Source organism: Thamnophis elegans, chromosome 9 (assembly GCF_009769535.1).
Source record: "Thamnophis elegans isolate rThaEle1 chromosome 9, rThaEle1.pri, whole genome shotgun sequence".
NCBI lineage: Eukaryota > Metazoa > Chordata > Lepidosauria > Squamata > Colubridae > Thamnophis > Thamnophis elegans.
The window spans coordinates 31069243-31085313 of NC_045549.1; the positions used below are offsets into that span (position 1 = coordinate 31069243).

A 16071-nucleotide genomic window follows, 5' to 3' on the forward strand; every position below is an offset into this window, starting at 1 on the left:
TATGAATCATTAGTAAAGTATGCATTATGCAAGAATTCAGTACTTTAAAGAACAGTTTCTTAGCCAAAACTGGAGTAATCAACATCTGGATGACATAGCTAGGGAGCATAAGCAGAAACTGACAACACATTATCAAGGTATGATGACAGGATTTGTGAATTAATTATATTTATCTTTAGAAACCTGCTTAAATCTTCTCCTTTGCCATATTCTTCTATTTGATCCAAATAGTTAGAAGATGGTCCTCGAACTTGTTTTCTTGGAAAATCTGGAAAGCAGAAACCATCATCTTTTCTTGCATAGTAGAAACAAAAGTCATCAGCAGTAATTTGGAGCAAACCTTTGAAAAGGAAAGAAAAGATATTTAGCAAATTAGTTTGTGTTATTTTCTATTTAGACTTTTCTACAAAGGAATGTATTGAAACATTTCACTAGCTACCATTCTGGTTCACACATACTGATAAAACATGATGTTACCCAAATCAGTATGATAAGTTAATATGATATTAAAATTCATACATTACATGTAATAGAGTGTAACAGAACTACTAGCATTATGAGAGAAGTCTTCGGTGCTCTCTGAGCTTAGTTGTTTTCTTGCAGACATTGCAGAAAACAACCAAGCTTAGAGATCACCAAGGACTCCACAGTTCAACCCTGAGTTACATATATTCTCTTCAATTGGTATATTAGGTATGAACTAGGCCATTGACTAATTTTGATGTGTTATTTCTTAAAATACAAATATTCTTCCCAAGAATGTACATAAGTATACTCTTTATATTATAGAAGAAAAATAATATAAGTAAATAAGACCAGAAAAAGTTTGTTAGCATTTGAATCTCTGCAGCAGAATTTGTATGTATGTATGTATGTATGTATGTATGTATGTATGTATGTATGTATGTATGTATATAAAAAGTTTTGAGAAATAGCAATTACCAAAACGTTACAGCCTGACAAGTACCATTAATATCAGAATCTATGGACAGAAGCTTTGAACAATATTGAATATAGGCATCATATTTATAAAGGTTATATTAAATAATAAGAGATATCCATTCATTTTTGTATCCTACAATTATTTCATGAGGGAATTTTTCATCCATATTTTTCATCAATATACAAGTAGTCTTTATTTTATGAGTGTTTGTTTAACGATGATTTAAAGCTACAGTAATCTCAGAAGAAGTGACTTATAACCATCATTGAAGTTACAACTATCACACCACCCTAATGGTCATGTGACTGCAATTTGGGTATTTGGCAACTGGCTTGCCTTCTCGATGAGTAGAATGGTGTCATAAACATGGTTTGTGATCTTCCCAGCCAGTTTCTGACAGGCAAAGTCAAACTGGGAAGTCAGATTTACTTAACAATTGTGTGTTTCACTTAATAAGCACATGATTCACTTAACAACTACAGTGAATCATTTAATGGCACTGGTAAAAATGTTCGCAAAATCAGGGCTGGTCATGTAAATGACTTGTTTAACGACCACCATGCTTAGTGACTGGAATTCGACTCTACCTATACACAGAGCCTTCATAATGCATGAATACCAAAAATAACTCATAAACCAAACATCTGTAAAGACTAAGAAACAACATAAATCTTCTCCATTGGGACTCTTAAATTATTCTATTGTAAGAATATTTATTTCTTAGGATCTTATGTTTCCTTCAAATGATTATATTTTCAAATTTTACTTTTACTGTTTTATCCTTTTAGATATTAGTCACTCAGTGTCTCTGAAGTTGGATAGCCTTGAAATTTGAAGTATAAATAAAATAAAAAATTACATTTGTCCTATTTCACTGGCACTTCTTTAAATTCTAGAATGAGCCCTATGTGAGTATATGAGTTTTTCAGAACATAATAAAGTAAAAAAGTTTGGCATGTAGAGAAAACGTGATGGTATAACATGTTGGACATAGATACAGTTCCAACGTTCGTTTAGTTGTTTTTATTTAATTTAGTTCACAGCATGCATGTCACTCTAAAAATTCTAAAATGTTTCAAAGGAAAAATAGGTATCTTTAATTAAAAATAAAAGCCTGCCAAATATTTAGATATATTATTTGTGACATAATGTTTTTTTATTCTTGAGGAATGTAATAATATTATATAAAGATCAAATCATAAATCAATAATAAAACTGATTAGAACTCATGCCAAACTCTCAGATTTAGGAGCAGCAATCGAACATTCTATTTATAGATGTTTTCCAGACCATCAACAGAAATATTCATAAAGATGTAGTCCATGTAGTCCTGAAAAACAATTGACCAGATGGAATGAAACCATCTATCTTTCCACTTTGCTGAATTTACAACTTTCTTATATTACAATATAAGAAATAAGAAATATATACATATACATAAATACATATTACAATGTATTTAGGTTATCAAAATCAAACATAAGAACAAAATGGCCTTGAAAATTGAACTAAATTCTGAAATTCCTTTAACTACTTTCATGCTAAAGTTTATTTTTAAACATGTTCCGAAGTTGTAATTGCATTAAAGTTTTACAAACGTATTCTGAAGACCATCAATTTCCATAAAAACGATTTGGGAACTGATTCTCCTCAGAGGTTCGAATGGTGCTCCTGTCATTGCTTGGAGAACCGTAGTGAGGCTCCATGTCGGAAACCTGTGGACAACCGGGCGACAGAGATTCCCCGCACCCTTCAAAAACCTCTTAATTAATGGAATCTGGAAAAGTGGAAGGAGCCCCTCTCCTCGACTAATCATGGAGAGGGCTGCCACCTGTCTCCTGAGAGTGCCATGTGAGAGCTCCCTATCCAATCCATCTTGGAGGAACTCCAAGATGTGCAGTACTGAAGCCTCGCAAGGATTCACTACCGAGACACGGCACCACTCTGCAAAGACCCGCCAGGTGGAATCATAAATTCTAGTGGTGGAACCCTTGCGTGAAGCCTCAATTGTGGAGATCACCCTCTGTGAAAGCTGGGTGGCCCTTAGGCACTCCCGCTCAATCTCCACATGGCTAGCTGCAGTTACTGTGGCTTGGGATGCACCAGGTTCCCCTGTCTGAGGTCCACATCCTTCCCCGGGATCCTCCATGGGTGTGACACTGACAGGCACATTAGGTCCGCAAACCATGCCCGGCGTGGACAGTAGGGTGCCACTAAGATGAGCTCCGCTTTCTCTGATATCACTTTCTGAACTACCCCAGGGAGAAGAGGAAGAGGAGGGAAGGCGTAGAGCAGGCCCTCTAGCCACGGAATCCGAAGCACATCGACTCCCTCCATCCCCCAAACCGGGAACCAAGAAAAAAACTGATCCACTTGAGCGTTCTGCGGTGTGGCAAACAGGTCCACCTCCGGATGGCCGAACCTGGAGCAGATGGCCTGGAACAGTTTCGGAGAAAGGCTTCACTCCCCGTGGTCGACAGGTGCCCGACTGAGCCAGTCGGCTTGGTGGTTGTTCACTCCTGTGATGTGCTCTGCCCTGAGCAATCGAAGATGCCTCTCTGCCCAGGCGCCGAGTGCCATCGCCTCGGTTCGAAGAGCCCTGGAGTGTGTGCCACCCTGTTAGTTGACGTGAGCCTTCGCCAAGGCGTCTTGGTCCCGAACATGGTCCTTGAAGTGCTGCAATGCCAAGTGAATCGTTCGCAGTTTCAGCCAATTTATATTGTGTTGGAGGTCCAACCAGGTCCAACGCCCCTGCGTCATCCGGGACTCCAAGAGAGGTCCCCACCCCTACAAGCTGGCATCCGTTGTCAAGATGAGGTGCTCTGGCTCCCTGAACTCGCAGCCCTTGTGTAGTGCTGGGGAGAGCCACCACCTCAATGACAGTTGCACCTGTGGTGTCACTAGAACCTTTTCCTTGGAATTGCTGGAGTTTGACCTTTGATGCGGCAGGAGACACCACTAGAGCAGGCTCGCGTGTAGACGAGCCCAAGGCACCACGTCTATGCAAGAAATGAATTTCCCCAGCAAGCTGGAGAGCACTACTACAGGAACAAAACGTTGACTTCTAACTTGTCTAACTAAGGCTAACAAACTAACTTTACGGTTGTGGGACAGGAACACCTTCCCCAGCTTAGAGTCTATGATGGTCCCCAGGTGAGGAATTCTGGTGGCGGGAACAAGGGAACTCTTATCTAGGTTAACCGAAAAACCTAACTGCTGTAGTGTGAATACCACCAATGAAAGATCCTCCCTCGCCTGCTCAAACGATGCTGCTTGGACTAAGATGTCATCGAGATAGCATTGGATCCTGCCAGAGCGCTCACGGAGGTAAGCTGTCACTGCGGCTAGGACCTTAGTGAAGTTCCGAGGCAGCGACGCCAAGCCAAACGGTAGGGCCCTATACTGGTAGTGGCTACTTAAATAGGAGAACCTGAGATACTTATGATGGCCAGGGAAGATGGGGATATGGAGGTAAGCCTCTGTCACGTTGATGGAGGCCATGAAGTCATCGCATCTGACCCCCGCCCTCCATCCCCCCCCCCAAACTCTTCGGAATGACAGAGAGGTTGGAATAGAAACCTGATCCCATTTGGTCCGGCGAAACCGGTTCCACCGCCCTAATCTCTAGGAGGTGTCGGATCACCTGCCTCATGAGAGAGCGTTTATCTTTATTCTTGGTGACCGAAAACATCCGAAAGTGGTTCGGCGGAATGGAGAGAAACTCTAGGTGCAGGCCAAATCTGATGGTATTCAGAACCCAGGCATCAGTGGTAATCTTAGCCCAGGCGTCGGCAAACAGAAGCAGTCTGCCGCCTATGGGTGAGGTCGCTATTGACCTGTCTGCCCCGGCAGTAGGGATGGCCACCTCCCCCCCGAAAGGGCCTCTTCCCCTGGGGTTGGAAGCTAGGCCTATCCCTGGTGTAGTGCCTATCCGACTGCCTATCCGATCTCGCTGCGCCTCCTGATCTGACTGACGATAGGACTGCATCCGAAAGTAAGGCGCAGACTTCTTTGCGGGCATAGGCATGACCTTCTTTTTATTCTTGTCCTCAATGAGGATTGGGTCCAACGGGGTACCGAAAAGGGATCTCCCGGAATAAGGCGATGATGTCAGGTGCCACTTTGCCTTGTTCTCCGCTTGCTACCCCCTCAGCCACAGGAGACATCGGGAGGTCATTGGGGCCGCCATAGCCCTTGAGGAATACTTCATGGCATGCAGAGTGGCATCCGCAGAGAATTGAGCAACAGCAACCAGCTTGTTGAGATCTTGATGAGTACGCACCTCCTCAGGCGAAATCCTTTCCTGCATCTGTTGTAGCCAAAGCTTAGCCGTGCAACTGAAGAACGATGCAGAGGCAGCTGCCTTGATGGCCCACGAGAAGACTGGAATGTTTTACGAAGGGTCAGCTCCGCTTTCTTGTCCTCGGCCTTCAGGTAATAAGCTACATCACTGGACACCACCGTTGACGCCAATGCCACCACTGGAGTGTCCACTGTGGGCACCTGCAATGCCTCAAAGAAACTAGATTCCATGTTAAAGAACCTCCTATCACTGCTGCTGGGGTTGGGAAATGTTCCTGGCTTTTCCCACTGCTTCTTAAGTTGTTCTAAGTTGTTCTCTAGGAACAACGTAGGGGCAGGGATGTCTTCCTACCCTGGAGGAGGCTCTGAGTAAACTCGATCCTCTGGCTTTTTCTCCGGACCACTCTCCTTGGCACCTGACCTGGCACCCTCCGTCTCACCCAGTTGTGCTGTGGCCCTGGCCTTGCACAACAGTGACTTGAATAAATCCGGAGGAAACAGACCAGAGAATGCTGGTGCCTCAGGTTTTGAGGGATCCTCATCATCAGACATATCTACCTCTCTCTGAACCTGATCCCCTGTCATGGAACCCTCGCTAGCCAGATAAGAAGAAACAGGCCGGCACACCTCCAAGGGGGAAGGCCTTGGCCTGGCCTGAGCAGTGGCATCCCCCGGGACCTTTGCTACCATTGCAGGTCACACAGACCCTTTCTGTAACCCAGCAGAAATTCCATGTGAAATTGCAGAGGAGATAAACCTCTAAATGCTTGCTGGAAGCTGCTCCATGTCTCTAACGAAGGTATCCTCCTCCTCCTCTTGTGCACAGCCTTCAGACTGTGATGGCCTGATGGGACTATCCCCCCTGGCCTCCCTGCACTGAAAAGGATCCCTTAGAAAGGGGCCCTGTTCCACCATGGAAACTGGGGAGGGGGGAAGGTGAAATGTCCCTGAGATACACTGGGGAATCCTCCCTGTGAGGAGACCTAGATCTGAATTTAATGGGCGATCTAGACCTCAAGGGAGAACTAGGCCTACCGCTCTGTTCAGCCATGGACACCTGCTTTTCCAGAGCCCTGGTCCTCCTTTCCTCATCCTTCTGCAAGGCCTTGGAGGATTTTCCAGCTGCTGCAGTTTTTCGCAGTCTCACAGAGGTTGTGGGCCTCACTTGGGCCTCACTGGAGGTCCCCTCCCCAGGGAACAATGGGGGGAATCTGGCCTCTCCTCTGCCTCTGCCATGGCACCAGGTCAGGGCCCCACCAGGTTCAGCCCACCAGAAACAGCAGCGACCAAAAACAGCTTCCCCCAATCACTCACGGCCTCCACATGACGAAATCAGCCTCTGGTAGACCTTTCCTGCCCCTTTTGCAAGCTGTGTGGCTCAGGGCCTCCTGGCGTCAATCTGGGCCTGCAGGGCCTTGCTGCTGCTGCTGCAGAAAGGATGGCCACCCAGGAAGGTAGGGATGAAAACGAGGCTTCATAGCAGCCTCTGTACCAGCCCATGCGGCCTGCAGGAATTGAGGCCCCAAAATGGCCACCGTAATGGTGTCCTACCTCTAAAGCCCCAAGAAGCAACTTTTAAATCCCTTACCAGTGGCTGGGAACGAGCCACACCAAGGGGAGGCTTCCGGGTATCAGATGGAGGCAAGGGGAAGAAAGCAAGGAGAAGGAATTTGCAGGATGGCACTGGATTGTTTTTGGAAGAATCAGGAACCAAAAGCAACCTTTCTTTCTTTGGCCAGACAGAGTTGAAACTGGGAACCAGAAGCAAGGAGCACAGAGGTGTGGCTTCAAATTAACTCTGTCTCGAGACCAATTGGACATCACAATACCCAATCATGGCTAATCCTGCAAAATTCCTCCGGAAAATATGCTGATTCTATAAACCACTCAGAGAGTGCTCTAAAGCACTATGGAGGCTATACAGAATGTAGATCAATTGGGAATTCACCAAGAATTCATTAACAACTCCAACTATTACCAATATATTATAAATGCATAGGTTTGGCTTATTCATATGATTATCCGAATGTTTAGAAAGGTGAAATGTGATACTCATGTCATATAAGTTATTCTAATAGCAATGTTGAGAAATGGAATATTTTATTCATTACACTAAAATGCATGATATCAATTCCACACCATAATAAAAACAAACCTATTCCACTAAGTAGATATTGGAAGTTGGGCACAGCTATTGAAATGAAGCCAAGCAAGATCTTGGCTGCTTTAGTTCTTATAAGGGAGACTACCAGGAAATTCCAGAGCTGTAAGTTAGACTGGAAAAAAAGAAAACCAAACCGGTGGCAAATCATTTCTACTCTTTTTGCCAAGAATACTGCACAAACACATCTGTCAAGCTCAATTTAAGATGCCTTTATTTTCTGATTGGTATAATTAAATAGCTATACTACACATTTGTGTTTCCTCTCAGAAAGACAGTCAATATTTCTGTTGAATAAGCCAGCTATTGAAGCTTTTTTCTCAGTAATCAAAACTATGAAACTTGTTAATTCCACCAAAATGAGTATTCAGCTCTTAGAAAACAAGGGCTCTGCTATTTTAATGATGAATATGTATTAGGGAGTTTCTTATGGATTTGAGATCCTCATCTATAAGATTGCGCTATAAAGTAATTGTTAGTTTTGAACATGCTTACTGCAACGAACAAATGTGTAAATGGCTAAATCTTTAAGAGACAATAGAAGTGAAATAAACTGTAACACTATATATGCTTTCTTAGAGCAAAGTTCTACTCTTAATATTTTTTTTAATTTTTATAAATTTTTATTTCTCATATATACATTCACAATTATATAATCTCATAACTGTTGTTAATAATATGTATTTATAACAATTTTTCCCCTACAATTGACAATATAATTGAGATTGCTTTCTTACCATCCCATACACCCATCTTATTTTACAACAATCCTACTTCTTCTTCCTTTCTAATATTTATATTACAACAAATAAAAGAAATATTTGTTATAAAACAAATATTTTTAAAGTAATTATATTTTACAGTCCAGCCATTTTTAGTTCCATAAATAGTAATCCAATCTCAGAATAGTACTTTGGTTAATAAAGAAATCACTCTACTAAAAAGAACACTAAATTTGATTGGTCATGGGAATTCTGTTTGGGGGGGGTAGTTTACGGTAGATAATTCTCTTATCCACTCTTAGAATAGATAGAGTTGTTATTGGGGTCTTATTGATATGGAAAACCCAATTCTGGTTGATAGTGTAGCATGCAAAGTTCAGTGCTCTGTCCAGTGCTTAAAGCGATATTTTCATCTGGTTCCCTTTCAAGGCAACCTGGGTGGCCACAAAAACCACTTGACATCTTGATGCACTTCAGCAGTTTTACATATACACAAACTCTGTAGGAAAATAAATTTGTCATTTGTCACCACATATGTTGATCTGGGGAGCGAGGCGCTTTCGACTCCAGCTCCTGTACAGCTCAGATGCCTCTCTTCCCGTTGTTTCAGCATTTTATTCTTTTTATTCTGCGCAAGCAAATTTTCCCTAAGAATAATGAATTTTTAGTAGAAAAAGTATAGTGCAATTTAGCAGATTTCTCTCTCTCCCCCCTCTATACACACACACACACACACACACACACATACACAAACACGTCTGTGTGTATATAGTTATAGATATTAGCATGTATGTGTATGTGTATATGTGTGTGTTTGTGTATGTATGTATGTGTGTTTGTGTATATATATATGTCTGTGTGTATGTATATACATACATACATACATACATACATACATATATATATATATATATATATATATATATATATATATATAGGATATATATATCCTAATTAATATTGTACTAACTAAGATTATGTATTATATTATTAATAATAACCTCTCTTGGAGGCCTGCAGCATGAGCCAAATATTTAATCTAATCTGTTATCATTGCTCAACAGGCAGTCTTAGCAACCGTGATGTATTCTGCTTTGCTCTGGAGAATGCAGTAAAGAGTAAGGAACAGCTGGTTGAAGAAATCCTAAGAAATATCTCTGTAGTTTAGAAAGACAATAATATTATTTTCATATTTTAATGAGTTTAGATACATGCTAAACCACACTAAAGGCATCTTTTTCAAAATGTTCCCTTATGTTAATCAGAGAAGACTACCCCCCAGGTCAAAGTTATGCATCCATGGGATTTCTAAGAAATAAAAGTATAGTGTTTTTAAAAGTGTTTCTTAATTTATTTCATACTAGTCTGCTCCCCTGTTTTAAACTTTTTTGCTTTTTTAAAAGCTGCATTTATTTCATAAATGGTTACTGTTTACTTTAAAATGTGATAAAACAATACAACAGTCTATTCATGCTGTATAGACTATGTTCAGATGTAATATTACATCAAAGATAGATTATGTGCATAAAATTGAGGATTTCTTGTGTATTAAAAATCATAGTGCTCTGTTGCATTCAGGCTCAATAATAATATTGTTTCAATTTCTGAACTTTGGGAAATAGACTAATGTGTGTCACAGGATATACTAGGACTCATACAACCAATTTTAATTATGGGTTCTTCGATTCCTTCCAAACATTATTAGCAAATTATTAATTTTTGTAGTTTCATCTTCCAGCTTTCAATATCCTAAGCAATAGTTCTTAGAATTTTCAGCCAACAGAAAGGGATTTTTGTTAGTTGCAAAGTCGTATCCGACCCATCAACATTCCTCCAGGACTTCCTGTCCTCTACCATCATCTAGAATCCATTTGAGCTCATGCCTACTGCTTCAGTGACTCCATCTAGCCACCTCATTCCCTGTCATCCCCTTCTTCTTTTGCCCTCAATCGTTCCCAGCATTAGGCTCTTCTCCAGTGAGTGACTGGTTTGATCGCCTTGCAGTCCAAGGGACTTACAGTACAATACAATAGCAGAGCTGGAAGGGACCAACCCCCTGCCTAGGCAGGAAACCCTATACTGTTTTAGACAAATGGCTGTCCAACATCTTCTTAAAGACTTCCAGTGTTGGGACATTCACAACTTCTGGAGGCAAGCTGTTCCACTGATTAATTGTTCTAAATGTAAGAAAATTTCTCCTCAGTTCTACGTTGCTTCTCTCCTTGATTAATTTCCACCCATTGCTTTTTGTTCTACCCTCAGGTGCCTTGGAGAATAGTTTGACTCCCTCTTCTTTGTGGCAACCCCTGAGATATTGGAACACTGCTATCATGTCTCCCCTAGTCCTTCTTTTTATTAAACTAGACATACCCAGTTCCTGCAACCGTTCTTCATATGTTTTAGTCTCCAGTCCCCTAATCATCTTTGTTGCTCTTCTCTGCACTCTTTCTAGAGTCTCAACATCTTTTCTACATTGTGGCGACCAAAACTGAATGCAGTATTCCAAATGTGGCCTTACCAAGGCATTATAAAGTGGTATTAACACTTCACGTGATCTTGATTCTATCCCTCTGTTTATGTTGCCTAGAACTGTATTGGCTTTTTTGGCAGCTGCTGCACACTGCTGGCTCATATTTAAATGATTGTCCAGTAGGACTGAGCCAGTCCAGATCTTTGTTTTTGCTTTGAAGAAGCTTCTTGGTTGAGACGCAAAACAAGGAAAAACAAAGGAAGTCCAGTTTCCTTTCAGAAAAGCACCTGTGGGACAAGTGAAGAACCACATAGACAGAACAAAGCTCCAGAAGTTGACCATAAAGAGTTACATTGCAGATCCCTTTTACAGTTACTACTATTGAGCAAGGTACTACCTATACTGTACCTGTGCATTTCGTTTTTCTTGCCTAAATGTAGAACTTTATTCTTTTCACCATTGAATTTCATTTTATTACAGTGCCCAATGTTCAAGTTTGTCAAGATCCTTCTGTTTCTTAAGCCTATCTTCTGGAGTGTTGGCTATTCCTGCCAGCTTGGTGTCATCTACAAATTTGATGAGTTCCCCATTTATTCCTTCATCCAAATAATTGATAAGATGTTGAAGAGTACTGGGCCTAAAACAGAGCCTTGGGATACTCCACTGCATACTTCCCTCCATGTAGATGCAGTTCCATTGAGGACTACACGTTGAATGTGGTTGGTCAGCCAGCTACGAATCCATCTGGTGGTGATGTTGTCTAACCCACATTCTTCTACTTTATCTAGTAGTAGGTTATGGTCTACCTTATCAAATGCCTTACTGAAGTCCAAGAAAACTATATCGACGGCATTCCTCTGGTCCACTAATTTTGTCACTTTGTCAAAGAATGCAATAAGAATAGTCTGGCATGATCTGTTTTTCACAAACACATGTTGGCTTTTGGCTATTACTTTGTTTGCTTCTAGGTGTTCGCTAATTCGTTGCTTGATTTTCTTTTCCAGAATCTTTCCTGGTATTGAGGTCAAGCTGATAGGTCTGTAGTTTCCTGGATTTATTTATTTTTCCCTTTTTTAAAGATGGGAATCACATCAGCTATTTTTCAATCCTCTGGCAGTTCCCTGGTGCCCCAGGATCTCTGAAAGATATAGTTTAGTGGTTCTGAGATCTCCTTCAGAACCCTGGGGTGTAATCCATCCGGTCCTGGTGATTTGAACTCATCTAGGGTAGACAGGTGCTCACTTACCGTTTTCTTTCCTATTTGCAGGAGTCTTCTCCATCACCATAGTTCAAAGGTCTCAATTCTTTAGCACTCAGCCTTTCTTATGGTCCAACTTTCACAGCCATACATTGCAACTGGGAAAACCATAGCCTCGACTATACACACTTTTGTTGGTAGGGTGATGTCTCTGCTTTTTAGTATGGTCTCTAGATTTGCCATAGCTTTCCTCCCCAGGAGTGAGCGTCTTTTAATTTATTGGCTGCAGTCCCATCTGCGGAGATCTTAGAGCTCAGGAAAGTAAAATCTGTCACTACCTCAATTTCTTCCCCATCTATTTGTCAGGAATTGAGAGAGCCGGATCCAATAATCTTAGTTTTCTTAATGTTGCATTTCAAGCCAACTTTTGCACTCTCCTTCTTTACCCGCATCAAGAGGCTCTTTAATTCCTCTTCACTTTCTGCCATTAGAGAAAGGGATAGAGTACTCTTAAAACCCATTGAGGTTAGAAAAATTAACTGCCCTAAATTCCTCTGGATTATGATCCTATGTGATCATCCAACATAGATTTGGATGGAATAAATTCTCTTTTCTGTTTTATAGTGCATGAAGAATCTCATTTACAATGTTGTGGTCTTTTGTATTTATCAAAAGCCTCTGTTTATCTGATGTGTTTAACAATACCATGGAATTTCTCCAAGAACTATAAATCAGTTGAAAGTTTGATTTAGCCTTCTTGCATCACTACCAAATCATCTCTTTTATAAGGATAAACTTTTGAAATATGTTTACAAGCCATTTAGTATTATAATTCATATTTGCATCCAGATTATTATAACATTATAATTTAATCTTTTGGGATAGACTTTGTTTATCATTCCTCTGATCCACGTTTGAACTTAACAATCTTTTTTTCCTCCTGTTTCATGTTCACTTCGCTTCTTCTTCTTCTTATGGTACCTGAGTGCTTCTATTTCTTCTTTCAAGACATTATCTAAGATCTAAACCTTCTCTTAAGCAATATTTTAATTTCAGTATTAAAAAATCAGTGGTAATACATCATTTCTAAACAAATCTGAAAATGAGTATAAAGGCCAAGTCAAAACCAATATAAAACATAAATACAATACTCAGATTAAAAATTGCTTATATAACAAAATTATGTCAGTTAGAAACTCTCCAAAATGTTTAAGTTAAAAAAATAATAATAGTTGAAGGAAGCCATCTGGAATCCTCCAGAGGAAATATCATCAGACTAATAACATAACAAATCTTAGTGGTGGACTAATGACCAAGATGTTAATTATTTCAGTAGAAACACTGGCCTATAAAAATGTAAGTAACTTCAAACAGGAAAACATTTACAAAATCCACCCAGAAGTGGCTCCATTCACCCTACTCACAAGACCTGAGAGAACAACCAAGTCTTTTAAGATCCTCTAGAATGCCATGAATAAGCTACATGGCTCTCAGGAGGGTTCACCTTCTAATGACAGCTGCCTTGGCTGAGGTGGCATATTTCATGGGTTCTCAGAGATGGCATTATTTAAAGAGACCATACCAATTTTCTTGTCCTACCCAATATCAGTTAGGCATAAACCATGGGAAATGCACCCTCTCAAATAAACTGGTCTAAAGCTTTATGTTCCACTAAACTGCTCAAAATATATGCATCCTTGATTAAGAAACACAGATCTAGGTAACATTTTATAATCACAATCAGTACTTTCTCGATAGGGAACATGAGTATTACATCAATAGTTTTTTTTACAATGTATACGAAATTTAAGTAAACATGGTGACCATTTTTTCTTGAAAAATATAAAGGACAAATTTGAAAATTTGAAAATCTTAAAGGTCCTTATAAGAATTTTAAAAAAAGGTTTATGTTGATAACTTGGCTTTATAAACAGCAGAATTAAGAAAAACTACAAATTCACATAGTCTAATAAAAATATCTAAAATCAAACAGTACATTTTAAAATAATTCAATTACCATATTTTTCACATGAATGTGAAAGACTGCATTAAGTGGTTTCATTTGTACAGAGAAAGTTAAATGTCAAAATAAAGGACCAAAAAAAATGAGTTTTAGAAAAATAAATACATTTAAAGTAGAACTTTCTGAAGTAAAAGACTGTTCTTTATAATAAAGGACATGTGGTCACAGTAGCTATATATCATCTTAATTTATTATTCTTTGCAATATTTTACCTGGGATGTGACCTCTGCAAGTGTAATAGAATTCCTTGCAATAATCCTTGCACAGGAAAGGAAGGGCTAGTTCTCTTTCCAATGCTTCCTTCACAGTTGAGTGGAACAGATTCTGAGCATTCGGTGAACAGTGAGCACATCTGATCTCCTGCAGCAGCTTCACACATTCTGTGTTGTTGGTAACAGAAAAGATCTGTAAGCCACAAACCAGAAACATATAAGCTTTTTTGTATCCTGCAAAGCACACTGCAATCTAATGTAAAAAGCTATGCTAATTTAACCAAGATTGTTATTTGTTAAATCTATTGTATGTACAAAAAAAAAGTCATTGTTGCAATTCTGGTGATCAAATAATAAAAATATAATCATATATGATATCACACAGGTATTAAAATATAGCTTAAAATATAGCTTATGTTTAAACATTCAATTATACCCTATACAAGTAATTTCTCTCATCTAGCTCATATTTGGCTCTGTGAAACCTGATTTGAAGCATAATAGTTTGCATATGATTCCAAGTTGGTCTTCCCCATATTGCATAGGTTGGCTCTTCCTGAGAATGGCTATTTGATATGCATACCTGTTACACATGGTTTCACTCACTCCCATGACAGAGTAAAACTGTTAACAAAAGAACTAGAAAGCTTTAGTAGATGAAGACCAGGTTGTGGAAAAGTGCTGATGCAATTCTCACTCTAGCATCAGCACAAATAATACGTAGAATAATGAAGCTAAAGTATTCATGTAATAAGTAACAAAACTCTGGCTTCTCTTTTCCTAATTCTTTGTGTGTAAACAGAACACAAAATTGAAGCTGTGGTGTGCATATCTTTTTTTACTAGCATTTAGCAATACAACAAAAAGTGCTGTTGCTGTTTATGTCTGGATAAGTTGTTAGGTTATAATTCCATAATGTATGTTTTGTTTTCACTGAAATAAAGGTACTGTAAATATGTGAAAATTACATCCTACTAATTCGAGATAATTGAAGAAAAAACCACAAACAATAAAAGGATAATTTGCATTTATGCTACTAATTACTGTAATACTGAAAAGTAATTACATTTAATATAATAATATAGTATACTGTATTATGCTTGCCCAAATACATTCCAAGACAGTATTTTTACTATATGCTAAACTTTAGCCAGTATTTTACACCTAAACCTTGGCAAAAATTCTTCTCTTATCTTTTTAAAGATACTGTGGACTGACAAATACACAATATATATAGAGACCATATAATTTTTCTTTATATTTATTTGTTTGTATTAATCCAAATAATGATGATGCAAATTTACTGCATTATTCTAACAGAACTACAGTAAACAGGATACCACTATTACACTTATATAATTAATCAATTTAAAGTTCACAAGGTCAAGTTACACAATTGATAAAAGTAGTCATAGGTAGAGATTGTGAAGTTAACTTTTATACAAGGCAAGTACTGATACACTTGTAAGATCATATAACTATTATAACGTGTAAATTTATGGCAGTTTATTTTGTTTAATTTTATGTTATTTTGTGGTTCTAATAATTGTTTATTAAACTTTCTAATGGTGGGATGCCGTGGCTCAGTGGCTAAGAAAGGTCAGCAGTTCAGTGGTTCAAATCCCTAGCGCCGCGTAATGGAGTGAGCTCCCATTACTTGTCCCAGTTTCTGCCAACCTAGCAGTTCAAAAGCATGTAAAAATGCAAGTAGAAAAAAATAGGAGCCACCTTTGGTGGGAAGGTAACAGTGCTCCATGCGCTTTCAGCATTTAATCATGCCGGCCACATGCCCACAGAAATGTCTTCAGACAGCACTGGCTCTTCGGCTTTGAAATGGAGATGAGCACCGCCCCCTACAGTTGGGAACAACTAGGACATATGTGCAAAGGGAACCTTTACCTTTAAACTTTCTAAAGTATATATGAAATCATAGCTCCTCTAAGATATTTCTTTAATTAAGGGGGGGGGGAAACCACTTCTCTAGCCTTTTACTCAATTTGGATGTCGGCTTGCCTTCCTTAGGTCTGACATAAGCACATA

General features: G+C 39.4%; 1 protein-coding gene across 1 annotated transcript in view; it reads right to left on the reverse strand.

Moving 5' to 3' along the window:
* The window catches only part of HHIP (hedgehog interacting protein), a 91513-nt gene that overhangs the window by 55766 nt on the left and 19676 nt on the right, over positions 1–16071 (reverse strand). The window contains exons 2-3 of the mRNA XM_032224535.1: positions 14032–14224; positions 184–340 (exon numbers count right to left, since the gene is read on the reverse strand). Of these exons, the coding sequence (XP_032080426.1) occupies positions 184–340; positions 14032–14224 (350 nt within the window). The remainder of the gene's footprint in view (positions 1–183; positions 341–14031; positions 14225–16071) is intronic.